We start from the raw sequence: 26,560 nt of genomic DNA on the forward strand, positions 1-26,560 counted from the left end.
AAAGTGACTCATAAAATTGACTGATATCATGTGTCAGTACTCAGGTGACAATTTACAGAAAGTCAACTCTGCAACTTGATGGGCGACAACCCTTTTCAGCCAAAAAGTAAGTGTTGCTGCCACGACTGATAATAGTATACGTGGCTTTTGTACTGATAAATTTGCTTCAGTAGAAAGAAGGAAGGATAGGCACACTTTCTTAAAGACAGAAAAACATAAATTTATTGGAGTAACATGCTCACATAAAAAATGATGTAAATTAAAACGTGAGTAAAGTAGAAATGAAGTTTTTTTCTTACGCTCAGTGATAACTGCTAGTTTGGTGTATATAATTACCTGTATTTTTTCTATGCATAGACAAAAATATAATTATTTATAAAAATGTAAAGATGTTATGTGTCTTAAAAATTTTTTTTCTCAACATGTATCCTGAATGTATTGACAGTGGCACTACCCTGTTAAGAAGAATGAACAAGATCTTTGTCTTCTGTATTAGTTTGCTTGGGCTTCCATAATGAAGTATCATAGACTGGATGGCTTAAACAACAGAACTTTATTTCAGAATTTCTCACAGTTCTAGGGTCTAGAAGTACAAGTTCAAGGTGTTGGCAGGTTTGATTCCTTTTGAGGGCCATAAGGGAAGGATCTGTATCACGTCTCTCTCCTTGGCTTAGAGATGGCCATATGCTTCCTGTGTCTTTGGATGGTTTTACCTTTAAGCATGTCCTTCATCCGTGTCCTGATCTCTTCCTTTTTTTTTTTTTTTTATTTTTTATTTTTTTTTTTTTAAATTTTTTTTTTTTAAACGTTTATTTATTTTTGAGACAGAGAGAGAGAGAGCATGAACGGGGGGGGGGGGGGGTCAGAGGGAGGGGGGGACACAGAGTCTGAAACAGGCTCCAGGCTCTGTCAGCACAGAGCCTGACACGGGGCTCAAACTCACGGACCACGAAATCATGACCTGAGCCGAAGTTGGCCGCTTAACCGACTAAGCCACCCAGGCGCCTCATGATCTCTTCTTTTAAGGACATCAGTCATACTGGATTAGCACCCACCCTGATAACTTCATTTTCATCTCATTATCTCTTAAAGACCCTGTCTCCAAACACATTAAGATTGTGAGGTACTGATGGTGAGGACTTTAATGCATGAATATTAGAGAAACACAATTTAGCCCATAACATATACTAACTGGAAACTTTTATTATCCATTTACAAGTTTCCCTAACTTTTAAAAGCGAGGCATTGCCTAACTGCACTTAGTTTCCTAGCCATAGATTATTATATACTATGTGCTTACTGCCTGTCTAGTGTGTAGAGAAATACACTCAAAGAGTTCAGTTTGGTCTTGGACATATAGTAATATTTTTAGTTACTTTACTTGAAGAACTCTATGTAGTTAATAAAACATTATAGTTTAGAAAATAAAGGGATCAATTAATATGTTTATGACCTTTGGGAAAATGGAAAGGCCTTCTTTTTTTTGGTAGGTGGACTATTAACATTTAAATAATGTTAAGACAGGAAATGATTTGTGACATACTTTTATAGAAAGGAAAAAATTTAAAAATTTATAAAATAATGGTTCTTAATTTGATAAGGTATTTCTTTTGTATGCCATCAAAGAATTGTTTCAGTTAGTATGTTTTAAGACCTGGTAGAACATTATCCTAATTTTGAGTCAAAAGTAGAAGTGGCATTACTTTAATATAATAAAAAATTACCTTTAGAAATGACTATATTTAAATGATAAATGAAATATATTATTGTCAAAGCCAGAACCCTGGAGGGTTTTTTTGTTTGTTTGTTTTGTAGACCACCACCCATCTCATTCTGTGTATCAGTTAAGCACCACTTATATCTAGTTGGGATATAAGTCTAGGCCTTCAGTACTGTTTCTCTTCTTTCCCCTCTTCCCCTCTTCCTCCTCTTCTTTTTTCTCCATCTTAGCTTAAAGCAATCAATATATGCAGATAGTTTAAAAAGTCAGATAGTCCAGGGACGCTTGCATGGCTCAGTTGGTTAAGCGTCCATCTCTTGATTTCCGCACAGGTCATGAGTGCAAAGTCCAGCTCAGGGCTGAATCCCAGGAACTGCTAGATCATGACCAGAGCCGAAATCGAGAGTGGAATGCCTAACCGACTGACCCACCCAGGAGTTCCTATCATATTTTTAATCTTATTTTTTGTTTTGTGAATATTACTTTTTATAACATTCTTTCTTATCTAATATCTCTAAAGATGCAAATTGTATTTTCTTTAATATTTTTCTTGCTCTCTGCATTATTTCTTTTCCTTAGGATTCTTTATCTTTTTTATTGATTTGTTCTAAAAGACAGGAGATTTTCCTAAACTTTCTGGTGCTTATTGATTGTCCATTAATATTTAAGAGTGAAGTATTAAAATGCTTCGTAGGAGTTCTGTTCTTGGTCAGAACTTCTAGGATGGTGTATGTTCATATTTACTGCATGTTCTTTGGTCTGTTTCTTTAGGTGAGAAATGGTCTAATTTGCCCCAAATGGAATAAGTCTCACCTTGTTCCCTTATTTTAGTCTAGCATCTCATCACTGCTTTGTGTCTAGAATTCCTGAATTTGGTTTAGTTTTACTAAGTATATCTCCCAGGAGATGCCTCCTAGTCTTAGTTTATTTCCCATTTGTTAATATCCCCCCCTCCTCCCGATAATGGTTAGGTACAGTCCTTTTGTAGATAAAATTATATTCCAGGCATATGACTAGAACTCATTTTGACTTTTCCATTAAATAACTACTACTGTCAACCATTATCTGTCTAAATTGGTTTGTATCTTAGAGAGTGAGCTCTGAGTTTCTCACTTGCTGCCATGCACTATCTACAAATATCAAGTCACATTGCTATTAGGATGATTAAAGTAGATTTTAAATATACTATGGATTTTTAAAAGTGTATTTTTCTTTTTGAAAATAAGGTTTTCTTCTCTCCTTTTGGAAATTAGATAATTCAAAAATGGCAGAACTCTTTATGGAATGTGAAGAAGAAGAGTTGGAACCATGGCAGAAGAAAGTAAAAGAGGTTGAGGATGATGATGATGATGAGCCAATCTTTGTTGGAGAGATATCAAGTTCAAAACCAGCAATTTCAAGTAAGCATTTACTTTTAGTGAAGCCAAGTTTTATAAAATATTGTTTCTAATGGGAAAATTTGTGAACTGCTTTATAAGGACATAAGTTCCTTGGAATATTACCATATTATAAAATAGTTACTCAAATTCTGTTACTGAAAACATGACGGTTAAGGTCATGTTGAATTTATACCAATTGGGGATGACTGATAACAGTATTCAACTAGAACAATGTATATTAGTTTTAGAATAATTCTTTCCAAAAGGAGGTTGACCCCAGTAGAAATTCTCTTCTGGACTGTTAAGATGCAGAATTTAAATGAATTTATTGTTGTTAAGGTATAAGCCATAAAATATTTTAGTATGTGGAATATGAGTCAAGTGTTTATATAGAACTGCTAGGTAGGAGGGTACAAACTTGTGTTTTGTAGAATACAGCCACTAAAAAATGGTTGAAGTAATACTTAATCTTAAATTTCTGAATGAAAATGGTGTCAGGTTGTTTGAACAGGTTTTTATTCTGTAAGACATTTGTAGTGCTTAGATATACAGTACTGCATTGCCATTATCAGAAAACAACTCTACTTTTGTGTGGCCTTTACTTTATAGAGTTATTTTATGTGATCTGGTTCTATTTTTACTGTGAGGTAAAAAGGAAATTTTTATGAGGTTTGGTACTGTTTGTGCTTTTACCTTTTCCTGACCAGCAGGTTTTGGCAAATCCCCACTCTTCCAATTTTAGCTTGATTACCAAAAAATCTAGAAGTTACAGAGGTAACACACATGTCAGAATCAGGAACTTTCAAGTGATCCTGAAAGTTAAATTAGGCTCAGATTGACTTCAGGTATACTGGTAAATTTGAAACCCCTTAAGTTATAAGATACCCTGATAAACTGTAAGTTGTTTTAGTCTGCAATCTCTGCTAGTTTTTCCCTTTCAGAATTCTTCAGAGTAGGGGCAGCTGGGTGTCTCAGTCAGTTAAGTGTCTGACTCTTGATTTTGGCTCAGACATGATCTCATGGTTGTGAGATCGAGCCCTGTGTCAGGCTCCGCTTTGAACGTGGAGCCTGCTTGGGATTCTCTCTATGTCCCTCCCCAGCTTGGGCTTTCTGTGTCTCTCTCAAAATAAATACATTGAAAAAAAAACAACTCAAAAGTAATGCTACAGATAATCCAGTGAGATCCCTTATAATAACACTTCCAAGGCTTCTAGAGGTGTGAGTGGGATATGGAGGATAGATAAGGTTTGATTTTGAGTGGTAGGATCCTGAGTCATCACTGAAAGAAAGATACATATGCTAATTATAGACTGCATATACATATATTTTTGGAAGATTTTTATTATGTGGACCTTTTCTTTACCATGAAAGAAACTTTAGAAAGTTTGACTTATATGTAGTCAGATTTATTAATCTTTTACTTCTGGCTTTTAGATTTTGAGTTACAATTAGAAAGTATTCTTATTCTATAAAACAAGGCTAGTAATCTTGTTTCTTTGGTAGATAAAGATCTATATTTTTAAAATTAATCATATATATTTTTTAATGTTTATTTTTGAGAGACAAACATTTTTTTTTAAATTTTTTTAACATTTATTTATTTTTGAGACAGAGAGAGACAGAGCATGAACAGGGGAGGGGCAGAGAGAGAGGGAGACACAGAATCTGAAACAGGCTCCAGTCTCTGACCTGTCCGCACAGAGCCCGATGTGGGGCTCGAACTCACGGACCATGAGATCATGACCTGAGCCGAAGTCGGCCCCTTAACCGACTGAGCCACCCAGGTGCCCCGAGACAAAAATTTTTGAGAGACAGAGCACAACTGGGCGAGGGGCAGACAGAGAGGGAGACACAGAATCCAAAATGGTCTCCAGGCTCTGAGCTGTCAACACAGAGCCTGATGTAGGGCTCGAACTCAGGACTGATGAGATCATTACCTGAGCTAAAGTTGGACACTTAACCGACTGAGTCACCAGGTACCCCAAAATTAACTGTATTCTTAAATCAGTGATAACTTATATACTTCTTCTGGGAATCTATTTGATTATTTCAATTCATGATTTCTGTTTTATTCAAATAATGAATTTTAAAATCACTATAATTTTTTGTAGATATTTTGAATAGAGTAAACCCCAGCTCATATTCAAGGGGAATAAAGAATGGTGCGCTCAGTCGAGGTACAGTATTATTTTAGTATTTTATTTTAAAGTGAAGTATTTTGACATCATTGATTATATCTAAATATATTCAATGCACTGTTTAATTTTAAAATACAGGTATTACTGCTGCATTCAAGCCTACAAATCAACACTACACGAACCCAGCATCAAATCCAGTGGCTGCCTCGCCTGTAAATTTTCATCCTGAATCTAGATCTTCAGATAGTTCTGTTATTGTTCAGCCTTTGTCTAAACCTGTAAGTGTTTCTAAAACTACACAGCTCAGGGATACATTGGATATTATTTATCAGTATAAACAATGCCAATTAAAATTCTGCATTGTCGTGGGTAGTCATCCAATAGAAGCATAATCAGCATCAGGAATGTCACTATCTATATGATAGCTCAGTATCCGGAGTAATATTGGAAGGAACTACCGATGTAGTCTGTTCCTAAATCAGGTAACACACTTAAATAGTAAGGTATTGGAATTTGCGATAACAAAACATGAATAAAAGTATTACGAATATTGCATAATGGCAAAAATTGTAAACTGGGTCAAATGTTCTTAGTTCTTAATTGGAAAACTTTTAAGAGGACATTGTAGCTTTTTATTCTGAAAATATACCTTCATAATTTAGTTCACTTAAAAAATTCTTAAGAAAAAGTAATAGTTAATGGTAATAGTTAATATTTGTAATATTTATGGGGCTTTGTTGTAAATGCTATACATAAATTAATCATTTAATTCTTAAACGACCCTGTGAAGAGGCACTATTATTATTTTTCCTGTTTTATAGTTGAGGAAATTGAGGCTCACAGAGGTTAAATAATTCATTTAAGGTCACACAGATGGCAAATGATAGATCTAGAATTTCAATCCAGACTAACCCATAGTTTCTATGTATTTGTATACATATGTACATATAGGTATGTGCGTGTGTGTATGTGTGTATACTTAATATATACTTAAAATGGAACCATTGCCTTAGTGTAGCAGTTTTCAAAGTATAGTCTTCAGTCCCTGGGGTTCCTCTGAGACTCTTCCATGGGTTTTGAGAGTCAACACTATTCTCATGATAATACAAAGACATGATTTGCCTTTTCTACTGTGTTGACATATGCACCGATGATGCAGAAGTAATGGTGGGTAAACTGCTGGTGCCTTAGTATAAATCAAGACAGTGGTACCAAGCTGTATGAGTACTTTTTATATTCGTCCCCACTGTGCACTCCCAATAAAAAATATTCATGCTCAATTTCCTTGATGAAATGTTATTAATTTTGTTAAATCTCTACCTTTCTATGTGTCTTTTAAAAATATTTTGTGTGATGAAATAGTATGCGAAAGCACTATTGTTTCCAAAGTTTGATGATTATCTTAAGGAAAAGCACTTATGTGATTCAGTTGTGAGCTAAACTACCCACTTTCTAAAAAATAGAAGACTACTTTTAATTGAAAACACAACAAGCCATAGTATATTATTTATTTTTGTGTATCAGTAATATCACAGACTTCATGGTGTAAAACCACACACATTGTCTCACAGTTTCTGTGGGTTAGGAGTCAGGTCATGACTTAGCTGGATCCTCTGCTTCAGGTTCTCATGAAGCTACTTTCAGGGTGTGGGCTCTGAGGTTGTGATCTCATCTGAAGCTTGACTGGAGACGTATCTGCTTCCAAGTTCTCATGGTAGTTGGCAGCATTCAGTTTCTTAAGGGTTAGACTGAGAATCTCACTAAATGACTGGCTTTTGGCTGGCTTTGCCACCTGAGTTTTCCCAGTTTGGCTTCTTACATGCTCAAAGCCCACGAGAGAGAATATGTAGCAGAATGCCATGCTGATCTAATGTAATCACATGCACAAAATCATGTAATCCTGTCACCTTTGTTGTATTCTCTTGGTGAGAAGCAAGTCACATGCCTTGCCCACACTAAAAGGAAGGGAATCATGCAGGACATGAACACCATGGGGTGGGGATCATAAAGGCCACTTGAGAGTTTGTTTGCTGCACATTGTGAGGTATTCAGTTTTGGTTATTTGGTAGACATTTCCTCAAAACTGAACAAAGTGCACACTTAAAGGAAAATAACTGATAGCATTTCTTCCCAATAATAAAATTGAGCTTTCAAGCACAAATTAGAATTTTGGAAAACTTGTATCAGCCACTATGATCTGACAGCTTCCCAGTACTTAAAGACTTTTCTGATGGGTGGTACAGTTAATAAATGTGATTTTTTGTTATTGTATAGTGGATTCTGTTAACATTTGGAAGATAATCATAATTCACAGAAACCAGTATTTTTGAAATAACCAGTGCATGATATTGTAAAATCATGCATGTGTAAAAGATCATTCAAAGTGTAAGATAGACTAATAGGTTTTATTTTAACAAAGTACAAAAAATTCAGTGATAAGGAGTCAGATTCCACATTGCAGTAAATCTTTAAGAAAATATCAATGTTGAATTTTGGTGTGGTATCAAAGAAGTGTACCCATAGTTATCCCAACTTGCTATTAAAATACTCCCTTTTTCAACTATATATCTTTATGAAGCCAGATTTTCTCTATATTTTTCAAATAAAATAACATACTCTAACAGATAGAAAACAGAAGCAGATATGAATCTGTAACTGTTTTTGATTAAGCCAGACATTAAAAAGATTTTCAGAAATGTAAAACAGTGCCATTCTTTTCACTAATTTTTTATGTGTTGTAGGATAGTCACTTTTCATAAAAATGTTATTTATGTTAATCTATAATGGGTTTATTGTTATTTAAAGTAAATATTTAATGTCTAATATTATAAATATCAATAGATATAACCCAACTAAATAAAACCTTTTGGGCCCTCAGTAATTTTTAAATGTGTTAAAGGGGTCCTGAAACCAAGGAGTTAGAGTACTAAAACAAAACGTTACCCAAAATGTAAAGGTTCTTTGCTATTAGTTGGAATTGAATTAGTGCTTTTTTCATGTATATCTATCATAAGCTATTTGGCACTGGCCTTAGAGAAATAATAAATTTTAATGAAAATGTTTGTTCTTTTGACAATAAGGGAAACTTCCAAAGCACCTATAAATTTTCTTGCAGATGTCCAAATTCAAAACCAGAACTGAATCCAAATACTTTTGTGAGGAATAATATATTTTTTCTGTATTTCATATTACTATTAAGTAATCTGCAGATCTGTTAGCACTAAAACTGATATTCTGAGGTTTTATTTTTCATAAAAGTTATTTTAATTGCAATTTATGTAAAAATGAAAAGGAAGGCTATAGATTTTTAAATCTATGGCTAAGTAAATTCAACTCCCACTTATATTTTGAAGAGGTTATATATCATAAAAAAATAAGAATATCTTTGGGCAAATGTTTCTGTCCCCTGAGTTGTTAATGACTTGAGATAATTATTATCTGAAATAATAACTCATAGTGATATCAGCTCTAAGTTAAAAAACTTAGATTGAAGCAAGAGACTTGAATGCTGATTCAACCTTGCTCCTTAGCATTGTCAAAACCTCTTTGAGCCTCATTTTCTTAATTTCTAAAGTGAGAGATTTTACCCAGACCACTGACTCTATCTTGGATCCTAAGGTTATGCAGGTTATTTCTGGGATTTCAAAAGTTGGAAAGCTACTTGAAATGTATTAGTTGGATCACATTAACTCAGTATACTTTCCATAAGTTGTCAACTCAGTATACTTTCCATAAGTTGTTGGCTTTTGCAGGATAGAAAACTGGAAAAAGAAACTTTGTTATTTAATTCAGTTTGATAAAAAATCTTTCTGACTTGGACCCAGGAAGAAGAAAGAAAAACAAAAGGAAGGGTTGTATGTTAGTGTTATAAAAGTTAGAAACTAGAGCTTTTTCTAGCTGAGAATATTTATTTCTCTGGGCATAGTTTTAAAATCAAAACACCTCAGTTGGTGTTTCCCAATCTTGTAAGTTCTTAAAAGGAGAGATTGTGCCAGTTGGTCTGTGTGGGTCCTACAGATGAAATATTGTAAAAAACTCTCCAAGTGATTCTAATTTCCAAAGTTAAGAATGTCATATATTCTGGAATGAATTGAGACCCCTCTATTTAAGGGAATTTACTCTGAAGTTAGGAAGCCACTGCTTTTAATAAATTATAATTACAGTTTTTCATTTTTTGGTGTGTGCACACACACTTTTTCATGGAATATCTTTATACCTCAATATCTCTTTGAGATCTCTTGCAGATGGCAGGGATATATTATTATCACTTATAATAAGGTTAGTGTGATATAGCCTAATGGTATAGCCTTGGAAATAAGGCCTCGATTCTAATTACAGCTACATCAACAACAAGCAGCTGTATTGGGAAGCCTTTTGTAACCACACCTAAACTTAGTTTACCTATTTATAAAATAGGGTATAACGTTAGGTTTTTATTAGTAATGTGACAACTACTTAATTTAATACATACATGTGTCATGAAGTACAAGTACATTTAAAACACAATTGTGGCCATTATTTCAGTTTGATAGGTGAATAACTTGAAGCTCAGAAGTGACTTGCCCAAGGTTACATAGTTAAATGTGCCAGTCTTCTGAATCTCAGTCTAGTGTCTGTTCCACCCTTACTATTCCATTTGATATCTTTTTCAACTGTTTTTTAAGACATTAAAAATTCCCTGTTGGAGAATTATTTTAACCAATTATTATTGAATACTATGTGCCTGCCCTCTGAAATTGTTGAGCTTAATTAACCAGAGTTGTTTTCCTAATAAAGTATTAACAGTATTAACTTTGTATTTCTGTTAAAGAACTATTTTGTTAAATACATGTGAATATTTTCTATTTTTTAAGTGCAAATTGGGAGAAAATATTTATTATGAAATAAGATTGTGCTTTTTTACAGTGAAGTCATGACATTACTGATTTTTTATGTTACATTGTTAAGGCCCAAATGAAGATAATTTACCTGTTATTTCTCAAATTTTAGAAGTGGTTTGAGTTACTTACACACTTGTTTCCACAGCTTCCAAGAGCAGAGCAGCTGGTCCAGATTATTCCTATAAACAGTTTCCATTTTAAATAAACCCTGTTTGCCTGGCTTTCTTATTTGTTTACCCTGTTGATCAGGTAGCTTTCATATTTATCCTATGAAATGGAAGATTACCTGGTCTAGCATGGCTTTCTGTGGAATGGTAGGAAGAGTGGGGCGGGGCAGGGTGGGGGTGGGGGGACACCCATTCTTTCTTTTCCTGACCCTTGCCTTATAAATTTTTCCAATTAGGATGATTACAAAACTCAAACCATGTGATATATTCATCCCTAATCCTGATGCACAGCACTACAGATTGACTTCTAATTTGTTTGCCCTAATATTTTGTCTTGGGGTGGGGGGTTTATAGAGATACAGAAGCTTTTATAGTTATGTCAGTATGTTTTCATATTTGTTTTCCTTTTACCCAAAGATTTTGATAAGTTTTACTGTTTGCTCTTTGATAGGAATACTGCATTTTTAGTAGCCCTCTAAAGTGTATCAATCCTATTGATTTAAAATGAGTATATGTTTCCTTGATCTTGAAAAAATCAGACTAAAATTTGCCCGGTTTTAATTCGCTAGTTAGGAACAAATCAGCTGTAAGTAATAGCTTCCTTTCAGTTTTACTAGATGATAATTTTGACAGTAATAATTACCTTTGTGTTTTATAACTTATTAATTACTAATTGAGTCATCAAAAGCTATTCTTACAATATTGAGATACAGTTAAGTTTACCTTTAGAAAAGTTTATGAAAGAAAATAATTGTAACTATGTTGAATAAATGTAATATTCTTCCTTTGAAATATTTTAACAGGGTTATATAACAAACTCATCACGAGTTGTGTCTAATAATTCTTCAGAGTTACTATTTGATTTGACCCAGGATACAGGATCATCACATTACCAAGGGGGACCGACGCTTTCTATACCAGGTTGGTTTTAGCACTTTTAAACAAAATTATAAGAAGAAATTTGATGAATATGCATATGTAATTGACTTTCTTGTAAGGTAGAATGGCGCTAATAGTTCATGAATACCTTTCTTGGGTGACTTTTTTTCCCCCTTGGATGGTTTTAAGTAAAATTTTATTTATTAATAAGACATTTTATTTTTATTTGTTTTTTATTTATTAATAAGACATTTTATTAATAAGACATTGGCTAATGTTCTTACTTGGCACTAAAAATGGGCTGAAAAATCATAAAATAATTTCTGTAAGTTATAGAAGTCCTCTGACACCATAAATACTCTGTTAAAAGAAGTATTAATTTCCATGACTAGTGTGAAAAAGTATATGGTTACAGTTGATTTCCTAATTAGATTAGCGTCTTTCTATTCAGTAAAGCCTTTAGATACTATGGTTACATATGATTATAGAATGCTATTATAAGGTGGTACAATAAATTTGTATATAGCCAGTACTCAGTTTATGCCCATTGGAGGAATATGAAATTTCTCTGTTTAGTAGAATTAAAGTTCTTAGATTGTATACTAAAACATAGTTCTTCATTAACCTAAAATAAATTAGTAATCTATGAAAGAATTTCATCTAATTGAAAATTCCCTGTAATGAAGGCAATTATGGTTTGTATCTTAGCAGTTTTGGTATATTTCAGATATTTGACTAAATAGAGACAAGTAAGATTTGAGGGGAAGTTTTAGATTATTTACTAAAAAATCAGTGTGGAGAATCTACTAAACCCTCTTAACCATTGTTTTTTTTTTTTTTAAAGCAAGACAGAAATACAAGCACACTTTAAAAAAATTTTTTTTAATGATTATTTATTTTTGAGACAGAGCATGAGCGGGGGAGGGGCAGAGAGAGAGGGAGACACAGAATCCGAAGTAGGCTCCAGGCTCTCAGCTGTTAGCACAGAGCCTGATGTGGGGCTAGAACTTATCAACCGCTAGATCATGACTTGAGCCGAAGTTGGATGCTCAACTGACTGAGCCACCCAGGCACTCCCCTCCTCCCAAGTTTTTTTATTGTAATATTAGTGCCTAAAATGTTTTTCCATTTAGATAATATTGAGTTCATATTCATTTCTTGGTGTGTCACTTACATGCTTTATAAAAATATAGTCAGTACAATAGGTAAGAACCAAAAGAAAGAAGAAGAAAAATTGTTGTCTTAAGTCTGGTTTTCTAAAACACAGAAACTTTATTAATAGAAAAAGTGAATTTTTGAAACTTCTTGGGAGTAAGGACAATGACTCCTGCTCAACCTGTAAGTTTTCTGTTGCAGAGAGAGTTTAGCCTGAACAGTAAGTAGGATGAGGAAGAAGATGTAGATTTCAACTGCCGTTCTTAAGATTTTTGTAGTCTTTATCAAGTCTTTATACTTCAGTTTTCTCATATTATTAAAATGGAGATTTAATTTTTCTTTTTTAATGCATTTATTTTCCAGGCCTGGAGTCAGCCATCAGGAGATATAATTTTAATTCTCACTCTACTTTAGTCAGGGATTTTTCAGTCACAAATAAGATAAATAAAATGAAAGTGCATTATGAACTTTATAAAAAATGTTTTTTGATGTTTATTTACTTTTGAGAGAGACACACACACGCAGAGCGTTGAGTACGGAAGGGGCAGAAAGAGGAAGACACAGAATCTGAAGCAGGCTCTAGGCTCTGAGCTGTCAGCACAGAGCCCAATGTGGGGCTCAAACTCATGAACTGTGAGATCATGACCTGAGCCGAAGTTGGATGCCTAACCACCTGAGCCACCCACATGCCCCAAACTTTAAAGGATTTGACACCAGTTGGTGTGAATGATAATATGTGTTTTATGTTCAGTAGTATGATTGACTACCCTGCAATGATCATGGATATTTGGAGAAGATTGGATTTGAGCTTGTTCTTGAAAGGATTTTTACTGGCAGAGAGAGAACTGTTCAGAATAGGAAACAACACAAGCCAAAGACAACAGGGATAAATAAGTTGAAGGGTCAGAATTTAAAACTCCTAAATGCAGAGTGATTTTATTATATTAAAAATTTCTTATAGTAAAACAGTCTGTTTCTACTCTCCAGCCTGTTATGTAAGCAGATGCATAATTAAAATATCAGCATTCATTGGCTTTTCAGGTAACCTAACCATTTCACAAGAATGTTATTGTGATTGCACAAATCTTTTCCAGGTACCCATATTATAGCCATAATGATGTGCCTTGAGGATGGGAAAAAAATCATTTTTATGTTATTTCACAGGATGAACAGAGGAGCCAACTAATATAATATTCTTTATTTTTCTCGCATGTTTCCCCTTATTAAAAAGCTGATAGGTGAATCTGTTAGAATAATTTTTTTCCTCTAAAGTAAGATACAGAATAATTTCATTAGTAATGATAACAGCTACCATTTATTATTGAATGCTTTCTATGTGCCATATATTGTATGGGTACTTTTTAAAAGTAAGTTAAGATACAAAATATTTTTTTAGTAATGATAGTAGTTGTCATTTATTATTGAATGCTTTCAGTGTGTCAGATATTGTGTTGGGTGCTTTAAATATATTATCTTAATTGATCTTAAAACAGCTCTGTAAAATAAGGCATTATAACTCTTATTTTACAAAAGAGGATACTGAGGCTAAGAGAAGTTAATTAAATAAACCAAGAATACATAGCTAGTTAGTGACAGAGCCTCGATTTGAACTTATACTTTCTGACTTAAAACCCTGGAATATTTCTAATATATTTACTTTACTGCTCCTACTTTCAGTGTACAGTTGAGAGAATGAAAATATGGTGTGCAGTTTTAGAATGCTTATTACCATGTACAGTTGAATGTTATTTTCAAAAAGAGCTTTTGCCTGGCCTGGTTATATAGCCTAAATATCCCCATTTCTCTTGCTAATGTTCTGAATAAGGCTTTCAGGTGATGGTTTTCAAACTGTTTTTAGGAGTAAAATTCCTATGCAAAAAAAATTTTATTCAGAAGCCTAATAAATAAAATATACAAGAGTTTCTGTGTTAGACATACCCTCTATATTCCCTAAAATGAGCCTTTTAGGCTCTGGGAACATAATTTGAAAACCTTTATGCCTACACTCCTTCCATTATGAGTCCTTTCATATTTTACCCTTGATCTTAGCCAAAAGGCCAACAAGCCATGGGCTCTTTCATATGAATGAGTGAAGTATTATCGTTTAAGATTAGTTTTTCTACTTTGTACTTAGGAGTTTTTTTTTTCTTTTAAGTGTATTTATTTATTTTGAGAAGTGGGGGCGGTGCACAGAGAGAGAGAGAATCCCAAGCAGGCTCCACACTGTCAGCGCAGAGCTCCCATGTGGGGCTCCAACCCATGAACCAAGATCATGATCTGAGTGGAAATCAAATCAGACACTTAACCAACTGAGCCACCCAGGCACTCCTCTTTTTTTTTCCTTTATGTTCATTTGTTTTGTTTCTTAAATTCCACACATGAGTGAAATCATAGCGTATTTGTCTTTTTCTGACTGACTTATTTTGCTTAGCAGAATACTCTCACTCCATTTATGCTGTTGTAAATGGCAAGATTTCATTTTTTTATTCTTTTTTTTTAAATGTTTATTTATTTATTAGAGAGAGAGAGAGAGAGTGCGTTAGCAGGGGAAGGGCAGAGAGAGAGGGAGAGAGAGAATCCCAGTCAGGCTCTGGGCTGATGTGGGGCTCGATCTCATGAACCGGGAGATCATGACCTAAACTAAAATCAAGTCAGACGCTTAATGGACTGAGCCACCCAGGTGCCCAAAGATTTTATTCTTTTTTAATATCTGAGTAGTATTATATTACACACACACACACACACACACACCCCACATCTTCTTTATCCATTTATCAGTCTATGGACATTTGGGTTCTTCCAGATTTGGGCTATTGTTGATAATGATGCTATAAACATTAGCATGCATGCATCCCTTCAAATCAGTATTTTTGTATCCATTGGGTAAATACCTACTAGTACAATTGCTGGATGGTAGTGTAGTTATTTTTAACTTTTTGAGGAACCTTCATACTGTTTTCTGCAGTGGCTGCACCAGTTTGCATTACCACCAACAGTGTACAAGGGTTCCTTTTTCACTGCATCCTTGCCAACACCTGTTGTTTCCTCTGTTAATTTTAGCCATTCTGACTGGTATGAGATGATATCTCATTGTATTTTTGATTTGTGTTTCCCTGATGATGAGTGATATTAATAAGCATCTTTTCATGTGTCTGTTGGCCATCTGTATGTCTTCTTTGGACAAATGACTATTCATGTCTTCTGCCCATTTTTTAATGGGATGATTTGTTTTTGGATGTTGAGTTTGAGAAGTTCTTTATAGATTTTATATACTAATTCTTTATCAGATATGTCATCTGCAAACATCATCTCCCATTTCATAGGTTGCCTTTTAGTTTTGTTGATTGTTTCCTTTGCTGTGCAGAAGCTTTTTATTTTGATGATATCCCAATAATTTATTTTTGCTTTTGTTTCCCTGACCTCAGGAGACCTATCTAGAAAGAAGTTGCTATGGCCAGAGTCAAAGAGGTTACTGCTTGTGTTCTCCTCTAGGATTTTGATGGTTTCCTATCTCACATTTAGGTCTTTTATCCAGTCTGAATTTATTTTTGTGTATGGTGTAAGAAAGTGGTCCAGTTTCATTCTTTTGCATGTTGCTGTCCAGTTTTCCCAGCACCATTTGTTGAAGAGACTCTCTTTTTCCTATTAGATATTCTTCCCTGCTTTGTCAAAGGTTAATTGACCATATAATTGTGGGTTTATTTCTGGGTTTTCTGTTCTGTTTCATTGATCTGTGTGTCTCTTTTTGTGCCACTACTATGCTGTTTTGATCGCTACAACTTTGTATTATAACTTGAAGTTTGGAATTGTGATGCTTGTAGCTTTGCTTTTCTTTTTCAAGATTGCTTTGGCTATTTAGGGTCTTTTGTGGTTCCATACAAATTTTAGGATTGTTTGTTCTAGCTCTGAAAAATGTTGTTGGTACTTTGATAGGGATTGCATTGAATGTGTAGATTGCTTTGGGTAATATACACATTTTAACAGTATTTGTTGTTCCAATACATGAACATGGAATGTTTTTTTCATTTCTTGGTGTCATCTTCCGTTTCTTTCATCAGTGTTTTGTAATTTTCAGCATATAGATCTTTAACCTCTTTGGTTAGGTTTATTCTTAGGTATCTTATTGTTTTTGGTGCAGTTATAAATGGAGTTGATTTCTCGATTTCTCCTTCTGCTGCTTCATTATTGGTATATAGGAATGCAACAGTTTTCTCTACATTCATTTTTTATTGAATTTGTGTATCAGTTCTAGCAGTTTTTTGGTGGAGTCTTTTGGGTTTTCTGTACACAGTATCATGTCATCTACAAATAGTGAAACTTTGACTTCTTCCTTGCTAATTTGGACTTCCATTATTTCTTTGTGTTTTCTGATTGCTGTGCTTAGAACTTCCATTACTGTGTTCAATGAAAGTGGTGAGAGTGGGCATCCTTGTCTTCCTCCTGACTGTAGAGGAAAAGCTCTCAGTTTTTCCCTGTTGAGGATGATACTAGCTGTGGGATTTTTGTATGTGACCTTTATTATGTTAAAGTATGTTTCTTCTAAACTGACTTTGTTGAGGTTTTTATCCTGAATGAATATTGTACTTTGTGAAATGTTTTCTCTGCAGCTATTGAGAGGATCATATGGTTCTTTTCTTTTACTAATGTGGTGTATCACATTGATTTGCAAATATTGAACCATGCTTGCATCCCAGGAATAAGTCCCACTTGATTGTTGTGAATGATTCTTTTAATGTACTGTTGTATTTGATTTGCTAGTACTTCATTGAGAATTTTTGCATCCATGTTCATCAGGGATATTAGTCTGTGGTTCTCTTTTGTCGTGCAGTCTTTGTCTGGTTTTGCTTTCAGGGTAATGCTGGCATCATAGCATAAATTTGGAAGTTTTCCTTTTGTTTCTGTTTTTTGGAATAATTTGAGAAGAATAGGTATTAACTCTTCTTTATATGTTTGGTAAAATTCCCCTGTGAAGGCATCTGGCCCTGGACTTTTGTTTGTTGGGAAATTTTTGATTGCTGATTCAATTTCTTTGCTAGTTACCGGTCTGTTCAAGTTTTCTATTTCTTGTTCTGTTTTGGTAGTTTATATGTTTCTAGGAATTTATCCATTTCTTCCATGTTGTTTTTTGGCATATAGTTTTTCATAATATTTTCTTATAATTGTTTGTATTTCTGTGGTATTGGTTGTTATTTCTCCTTTCTTGTTTGTGATTTTATTAATTTGAGTCTTTTTTCTTTGATAAGTCTGACTAGAGGTTTATCAATTTCATTGATTTTTTTTTTTTTTCAGTGAACCAGGTACTGGTTTCATTGATCTGTTCTAATATTTTTTTTAGTTTCTTTATCATTTATTTCTGCTCTGATGATTATTTCCCTTCTGCTGGCTTTTGGTTTTGTTTGTTGTTCTTTTTCTAGCTCCTTTAGGTATAAGGTTAGGTTGTTTATTTGAGATTTTTCTTGCTTCTTAAGGTAGGCCAGACTTCCCTCTTTTTTAAACTAAGTTTATTTTTTTTTAATGTCTTTTTTGGGGGGGAGGGGATGTGGGGGAAGAGAGATAATTCCAAGCAGGCTCTGCACTGTTAGTGCAGAGTCTGATGTAGGGTTCAGTCTCAAGAACTGTGAGTATGACCTGAGCTGAATTTAGAATTGGATGCTTAACTGACTGAGCCACCCAGGAGCCAGTGTAAACTTCCCTCTTATGACCAGTTTTGGTACATTCCAGAGGTTTTAGACCATTGTGTTTTCATTTTCATTTGTTCGCTTGTATTTTTTATATTTGCTTTTGGATTTCCTAGTTGACCCGTTCGTTGTTCAGTGGCATGTATTTGAGGTCTTCCCAAATTTTTTTTTGTAGTTCACCTTAAGTTTCATAGCATTGTAATCAGGATATACGCCTGATGTGATCTCAGTCTTTTTGTACTGGCTGAGGCCTGATTTGTGACCTAGTGTGTGATCTGTTTTGGAGAATGTCCCTTGTACAGTTGAAAAGAATGTATATTCTGCTGCTTTAGGATGAAATGTTCTCAATATGTGTGTTAAGTCCATCTGGTTCAGTGTGACATTCAAAGCCCTGTTTCCTTGTTGATTTTCTGCTTAGATGATCTGTCCATTGATGTAAGTGGGTGTTAAAATCTCCTACAATTATGGTATTATTATTAGTTAGTTCCTTTATGTTATTAATTGTTTTATATATTTGGGTATCTCCATGTTGGGGTAATAAATATTTACAATTGTTAGATTTTCTTGTTGGATAGTCCCTTTTATTCTGTTGTGCCCTTCATCTCATGTTATTGCCTGTGTTTTAAAACCAAATTTGTTTGATATAAGTATTGCTCTTCTGGCTTTCTTTTGATGTTCTTTTGCATGGTAAATATTTCTCCATCCTTTACTTTCAAACTACCAGTGTCTGGGTCTAAAATGAGTTTCTTTTAGGCAGTATTTAGTAGGGTCTTGCTATTATTTATTTATTAAAAAAATTTTTTTTAAATGTTTACTTATTTTTTGAGAGACACACAGCATGAGGGGGTAGGAGCAGACAGAGGGAGAGACAAAATCCGAAGCAGGCTCCATGCTACGAGCTGTCAGCACAGAGCCCAATGCGGGGTTCAAACTCATGAACTGTGAGATCATGACCTGAGCTAAAATCAGACGCTTAACCAACTGAGCCACACAGGCACCCCTATTTATTATTTTTTTAATAAACATTTTTAAATGTTTATTTATTTTTGAGAGAGAGAGAGCACAAGATGGGGAGGGGCAGAGAGGGAGGGGGACAGAAGATTTGAAGCAGGCTCTACACTGACACCAGAGAGCTCGATTTGGGGCTTGAAATCACAAATTGTGAGAACATGACCTGAGCCGAAGTTGGACACTTAATTGACTAAGCCACCCAGGTGCCCCTATTTTTTAAATTTTTTTTAATCATTTTAGAGAGTGTACATGAGTGGGGAGAGGGGCAGAGGAAGAGAGAAAATATCTTACTCCACACTGAGTGTGGAGCCTAATGCAGGGCTCAATCCCCTGACCCTGGATGACCTGTGCTGAAATCAAGAGTTGAACATTCAACTGACTGAGCCACCCAGGCACCCCAGTACCTTTTTTTTTTTTTTACCCATTCTGACACCCTATGTCTTTTGTTTGTGGAGTATTTAGTCCATTTACATTTAGAGTAATTATTAATAGGTATATATTTAGTAGCAGTGTATTACTTGTTTTGTCATTGTTTATGGAGATTTTCTCTGTTCCTTCCTTATCTTTGTCACTTTTAGTCTTTCTTTTCCACTTGAAAAGTCCCTTTTTAATATTTTTTGCAGGGCTGTTTTAGTGGTCACGAACTCCTCTAGTTTTTATTTGTCTGGGAAACTCTTTATCTCTCCTATTCTGAATGATAGCTTTGCAGGGTAAAGTGTTCTTGGGTGCAGATTTTTCCCATTTAGCACTTTGAATATATCATGCCACTCCCTTTTGGCTTGTCAAGTTTCTATGGAGAGATGTGAAGCTAGACTTATGGATCTTCCTTTGTAAGGTAGGGACTTTTTGTGTTGCTGCTTTTAGGATTTTTTTTTTTTTTTGGCTATATTTTATAAATTTGATTACAATATGTCTTGATGTTGACCTGCTTTTATTGATTTTCATGGTAGTTCTTTGTGCTTCCTGGATCTGGATGTCTCTTTCCTTCCCCAGATAAGGGAAGTTTTCAGCTGTTATTTTCTCAAATAAATTTTCTCCCCCCTTTTCTCTCTCCTTCTGGGATTCCTATAATATGAATGTTATGATGTTTGATGGAGTCACTGAGTTCCTAAGTCTATTCTCATGTTCCATAATTCTTTCTTTCTTTTGTACAGCTTCATTATTTTCTATTATTTTATCTTCTGTATCACTTATTTGTTCCTCTGCTTCTTCCATCCATGTGTTCTCTGCATCCAGTTTGTTTCAGTTTGTTTTCAGATTGCATTTATCGTTTCTGACTGATTGTTTTTTAACAGTTTTATCTCAGGTAAGGGTCTCCCTTTTTTCAAGCTCAGCAAGTATTGTATGATTGTTGCTTTAAATTTTCTATCAGGGATATTATATCTATTTTGATTAAATTTCTGGCCATGACTTTTTGTTGTTTCATTTGGGATTAAATCCTCTGTCATGGCATTTTATCTAGGTCTCTGTCTTCTGTGTGTTAGAAAAGCCTGTTATATTTCCTGTTTCTGAGACCAATGGCTTTATGAAGAAGAGGTCATATAGTGTTCAGAGCTTGGCGCCTCAGGGAGTGTCTCTGGTGTGTGTTGTGTGCACTTCACTGCTGTGTTTTGGCTACTGTGTCCTTTAGGCCAATCATCTTCAGAGGTTCTGTTTGCTTGCAGTGAGCATTGTTTGGACCTGGAACAGAGTGTGGTGAGTTTTAACAACTTCCTCTAGAACTGAAGCCTTGCAGAACTGTCTGGCCAGGGGACGTGATGTTTGCGGGGTTTCTGCTGGTCTTCTGGGGAAACGGCCGACTGCACTGGTACTGAAGCATGCTTGCCCAAGAAGGGAAGTCTCACCAGAGTGCTGGGGGGCGGTGCAGGGCATGGTGTAAGCAAGTTAGGCAGTCAGTGTAGGCACTATGCTGTTTACTGCAGGTGGTTTATGCTGACACTTGGGGAGAGAAATGGTGCCAGCGTGCTCCCTTGTCCCCAGAGAGGGGTCTCCGTGCTTGCTGCTATCAGGGAAGCACTCTCAGAAGAGCAGGTAGTTTCCCTTCTTGTGTCCCAGGCATTTTTCAGATTGCCATTTTCATGCTGTCTGTCTCTGGGTTGCTTGTCTGCCAGGAGCAGTGCAGTGTACTTAGGGCTCTATCCCAGCCAACCCTTCTGACTTCTAAAACTCCAAACTTTAGGGATGTGGTGTGGGCATGGCCTATGCTGGCCTCCTGGCGAAAGGTCTTGTTGCCCTGGGACTGATGCGGGTTTGACCAAGAACGGCAGTTGCCAGAGGCCAAGGTGCACAGGGTAGGCAGCCAGTGTTGGGTCCAAGCTTCCCTTGGCAGGTGGCTCTGTGCCTATGCTGAGGGGCAGGGTAGGGAAATGGCGCTCCCAGCTCTTTTGGCCCGTGAGAGGTGCCTCTCCAAATGCTACCTCTCTCAGATGCACCCCACAAGTGAACAATTTCCCCACTGTGTGCCTTGGGCATTCCTCAGATGTCACTGTCTGCCCCAGATTTGTTTGCCTGCCTTCTCGTCAAGCCTGCTGACCTTTAAAACTCCTGTCTTCAAGCTCCGCTGATTGCAAAAACTTAGGAAAATCCGCCCATCTCCTTTTCCCGGCCAATGGCTTTGGGGAAGTGTTTTTGTGCGTTCCCCTGTGTGTTCTTTTCTTTTTCTTTCTTTCTCCCTCCCCTCTCTTTCTCATCTCTCCACCACCAGGGCTCCCTCCCCTCTGCAGCACCTGCAGTCCATTTCTCCCCCAAAGTCTCTGTGCTTCCTACCTACCTAGATGTGTGGCCTCTTCTCTCCCTCTAGTTGTGGTGTTTGTTCTGTCAGTCCTCAGGTCAATTTCTTGAGTATTCAGAATGATGCTATAGTTACCTAGTTGTGTTCAAGGGACAAGAGGAGCCTAGAGTCCTACTATGCTGCCATTTTAGTTCCTCACCCAAAAGTTAAATTACTTTTTAAAAATTTTCAAATATAATTAAATACAGTGTTATATTAGTTTCAGGGGTATAATATAATGATTCAAAAATTCTATATGTTACTCAGTACTCTTCATGATAAGTGTACTTTTAATCCTCTTCACCTATTTCACCCATTCCCCATCCACCTCCCTGCTGGCTACTACCAGTTTGTTCTTTAAGAGTCTGGGTTATTTCTTTCTCTCCTTTTTTTCTTTATGCATTTGTTTTGTTTCTTAAATTACACATATGAATAAAATCATATGGTGTTTGTCTTTCTCTGACTGAGTTATTTCACTCTAGCATTGTACCCTCTAGGTCCATCTGTGTTGTTGCAAAAGTTCAGATTTCATTCTTTTTTATGGCTAATATTCCGTTGTGTATATATATACACCACATTTTCTTTATCCATTCATCTGTGGATGGATGCTTGGGTTTTTTTTATATTTTGGTTATTGTAAATAATGCTGCAATAAACATACATCTTTTTGAATTTTTGTTTTTGCATTCTTTGAGTAAATACCCAGTAGTGGAATTGCTGGATAATACAGTAATTATATTTTTAGTTTTTTGACGAACCTTTACACTGTTTTCCAAAGTGGCTGCACTGGCTTGCATTCCTACCAATGCATGAGAGTTCCTTTTCCTCCACATCCTCATCAACACTTGTTATTTCTTGTCTTTTTGATTTTAGCCATTCTGACAGGTGTGAGATGATTTCTCATTGTGGTTTTGATTTGCATTTCACTGATGATTAGGTGTTGGTGAACATCTTTTCATGCGTCTGTTGGTCATCTGTATGTCTGCTTTGGAGAAATGTCTGTTCATGTCTTCTGACCATTTTTAATTGTGTTATTATTATTATTATTATTATTATTATTATTATTATTATTTTGCTGTTGAGTTGTATAAGTTATTTGTAAATTTTGGCTATTAACTCCCTATTGGATGTATCATTTGAAAATATCTTTTCCCATTCTGTAGATTGCCTCTTTGTTTTGTTGATGGTTTCCTTTGCTGTGCAAAAGTCTTTAATTTTGGTGTAGTCTCAGTAGTTTAATTTTGCTCTTGTTTGCCTTGCCAGAGGAGACCTATCTAGAAAAATATTTCTATGGCTGATTTCCAAGAGATTATTGCCCATGTTTTCTTGTAGAAATTTTATGGTTTCAGATCTTTCATTTAGGTCTTTATTCCATTTTGAGTTTATTTTTGTGTATGGTGTAATAAAGTAATCCAGTTTCATTCTTCATATTAACTGTCCAGTTTTCCCAACATCATTTGTTGAAGAGACTTTTTCAAACCATTGTATATTCTTGCCTCCTTTGTTGTAGATTCATTGACCATATAATTGTGGGTTTATTTGTGGGCTCTCTGTTTTGTTGTACTGATCTGTGTGTCTGTTTTTGTGCCAGTACCATACTGTTTTATTACTACAGCTTTGTCATATATCTTAAAATCTGGGATTGTGATGCCTCCAGTTTTGTTCTTTTTCAAGATTTCCATTTGGTACACCCCTGACTTTTCATCACATAAATTTTTATCATTATTTATTGTCATTTGAATGATAGGATCACTCAATTGTATTACATTTAATTTAGCTCCAAAGCAATTTGATTTAGTTGTAGGAAACATGCTACAGTGTTTAAAAATACTTTTCCCACTTATTTAACTCATTGTAGGTATGAATGAAAGTTCGTTTTTATCAAAACGTCCTTCTACTTCTGAAGTAAACAGCGTTAATCCAAAAAAACCTAAGCCCAGTGATGGTGTTTCTGGAATAAATTCTTCAGCTGTATTTCCTTCAGTTAAGTCTCTTTCAGTGACATCTCCCCAGGCTACATCATCAAAAGGTAAATGTGAAATGTGGCATATACAAAAGAAATTATAGTATTTATATATAAATTTTAGAAATCGTAAATTTCCTATTTTTAGTGATTAAAATTATAAAAGATGAATTTTGAATTACATATGTTTTGAATTTATTTTAGGTACAAATACCTCATCAAATCAATCTAAAAATGGAACACCTTTTCCAAGAGCTTGTCCAAAGTGCAATATTCATTTTAATCTTTTGGATCCTTTGAAAAATCACATGAAGGTAAAACTTTTTCAAAATTTAATTTTAAACAGGTTTGCAAATCCCTAAAATATTGATTTATAGTAAATAATGCTTTGTCCAGATATTTAATGAAAAAAATCTTCTCATAGTGGTATTTCCATATAACTTTGGCAAAGATTTATATTCATAATGATTATCTTCATATAAGATTTTTAAATTTCCTCTGAATCATCAAATTTAAAAAAAAAATTTTTTTTTAACGTTTATTTATTTTTGAGACAGAGAGAGACAGAGCATGAACGGGGGAGGGTCAGAGAGAGGGAGACACAGAATTCGAAACAGGCTCCAGGCTCTGAGCTGTCAGCACAGAGCCCGACGCGGGGCTCGAACCCACGGAGTGCGAGATCATGACCTGAGCCGAAGTCGGCCGCTTAACCGACTGAGCCACCCAGGCGCCCCTGAATCATCAAATTTTAAGAATTAAGTTTATGTGCATTATAATGTATGCTTATTATATTCTCATTTTAAATGAAAGTAAATTATTAATCAAAATATTTAGTAGATTTGGCATAATTCAAACTTTTAAAAAAAGGCACTTTTATAGTTTCTTTAATTATTATGTTTTTGGGTTCATGGTAACATGTGCATGACACATTACACAATGAAAATCTGAATTTTACATTTAATTTTCAACGCTCAGACTTAAACCCCAAATGATGGAGCATTTCATCTGAAATAATTATATTCAGAATATAGTTTGTGTAATTGTCCTAAATTAATTCAGGCTTTTTATTGGAATAGGAAGCTCTTGAGATTAAATTTTAAGAATTTTTCAAAGTGCAAATGAAATATGAGGTGTAGGTAACATTTCACTTGAAATATTTTAGTGTATATTACAGTATCCTCATTTGGTGTGAGGAAAGATATCCTGCATTCTCTTTGCATGTCCTATAGAAATGGCAGGAAGGGAGAAAGAGAAAGAAAAAAGTCCATGTAGATTATATGAAGAAAGAAAGGAAGGAGAAGGGTACAGTTGTAAAGAAATAGGTAAGGAAAGTTCTTGTTCACAATTTCAGAAATTGACAAACTTTTATTAAGATAAAACATTTTATTAAAAAGGTAGAAAAAATAAGGGAACTTTTTTAGAATTTCAAGTATGTCTTTTTATTCGGTTACAAAACAGCATTTGGTCTGTCACTACTTCCAGCAACCAGAATGTAGTCCCTGATAATTGCACTCTGTGCTTTCTTCTTACATAAAAATTAACCTGTACAGGTGCTTTCACTTTTTTTTTTTTATCTTTGTAATGCTTTGATGAGATACTTGATGTATTTTATGTTTGCATTTTAGATGGAAAGAAAAAGCTACATTCTTTGACTTTAATTATTTGAGTAAGAAATACAGTGATATTATTCAAGATAAAACAGTTTCCAAAGGCATATAAGTGAAAAATCTTAACTGTGTCTCTTATTTATCTGGTTCTCAGAATGACTCTCAAAGAAAATAATTTTTATTAGTTGGTTTTTGTATTTTTCCTAATTTCCTTTCCACATAAACAGTTAACACAAATGTTCTTATTTTCTTTCTGTTTTGTATATAAATTGTAGCATATTGTGTATATCCTTCTGTATCTGGTAAAATTGGCAGCTATTTTCCAAAATGTAGCTTTACATCCAATATGTGTATTATTGCATTGTTTTTGATTACTCATATTAGAAACAACCAAAATTTCATATAATATTCATATAATAGAACACTATGCAACCTTTTAAAAAGAATGGAATGTCTGTAATGGATAATGATATGGGATGATCTTGAAGACGTATTAGTGAACTAAGTTAAATATATAATATAAACAGCTTATTATGTGTGTTTATATCATAAAGAAATGTGACAGAATAGTTACCAACTCTAGGACAAGGAAGTTTAAAACTTAGACTTTTTGTATCCTAGCTTATGCATTTTATATATCAGTTGAAGTTTTAGTATTACAACAATGAGTTCCATTTTGAAAAAATGTAATTTTTAGATTCTTTGTGAATTAATGTTTGCTATTATAGATAAGTAGATGACTGCACTACAGAAATAATGTTTTCTCTTTCAGTAAAGAATATCTAAAACATAAGGCAAATATCCTACAGTATTAAGAACAATTTGTGTATCTGAGACCATGTGCCAGACTACTAAACTTTAAATACTGTATTTCATTTAATCTTTAGAAAATTCTTGCAGGGGCACCTGGGTAGGTAACTCTCTTGAGCATCTGACTCTTAATTTTGGCTCAAGTCATGATCCCAGGGTCGTGGGATTGAGCCCTGCTTTGGGTTCAACACTGGTAATGGAGCCTGCTTAAGAATCTCTCTCCCTCTCTATCTCTCTTTCTTTCTCTCTGCCCTGCTTGTAGGCTCTTTCTAAAATATATATTAAAATCTTAAAAAAAAAAAAAAAAGAAAAAAATTCTTGGAGATGAACATTTTCTCATTGTTTTATAGCCAGTTTATTTAAAGGCATAACTGGCATTCAAACATTAATGGTAAAAGCCCAA

At 34.7% G+C, this 26,560-nt stretch overlaps 1 protein-coding gene across 6 annotated transcripts in view; it reads left to right on the top strand.

Moving 5' to 3' along the window:
* Positions 1 to 26,560, top strand: part of ZNF280D (zinc finger protein 280D) — a 141,359-nt gene that overhangs the window by 16,629 nt on the left and 98,170 nt on the right. For 4 of the 6 annotated variants that reach the window (XR_006961282.1, XM_047075065.1, XM_047075068.1 and 1 more), the window contains exons 3-9: positions 38 to 106; positions 2,974 to 3,120; positions 5,211 to 5,276; positions 5,376 to 5,515; positions 11,088 to 11,205; positions 23,636 to 23,806; positions 23,945 to 24,054. Coding sequence is in view for 5 of the 6 variants with exons in the window: in XM_047075065.1 (XP_046931021.1) it covers positions 79 to 106; positions 2,974 to 3,120; positions 5,211 to 5,276; positions 5,376 to 5,515; positions 11,088 to 11,205; positions 23,636 to 23,806; positions 23,945 to 24,054 (780 nt within the window). In the remaining variant the exon portion in view is untranslated. The remainder of the gene's footprint in view (positions 1 to 37; positions 107 to 2,973; positions 3,121 to 5,210; positions 5,277 to 5,375; positions 5,516 to 11,087; positions 11,206 to 23,635; positions 23,807 to 23,944; positions 24,055 to 26,560) is intronic. The other 2 variants (XM_047075066.1, XM_047075067.1) reach the window with 2 other exon arrangements.

Source organism: Lynx rufus, unplaced genomic scaffold (genome assembly GCF_022079265.1).
Source record: "Lynx rufus isolate CCGP_SWC_20201006 ecotype Redwood Valley unplaced genomic scaffold, mLynRuf1.p SCAF_13, whole genome shotgun sequence".
NCBI classification, from domain to species: Eukaryota; Metazoa; Chordata; class Mammalia; order Carnivora; family Felidae; genus Lynx; species Lynx rufus.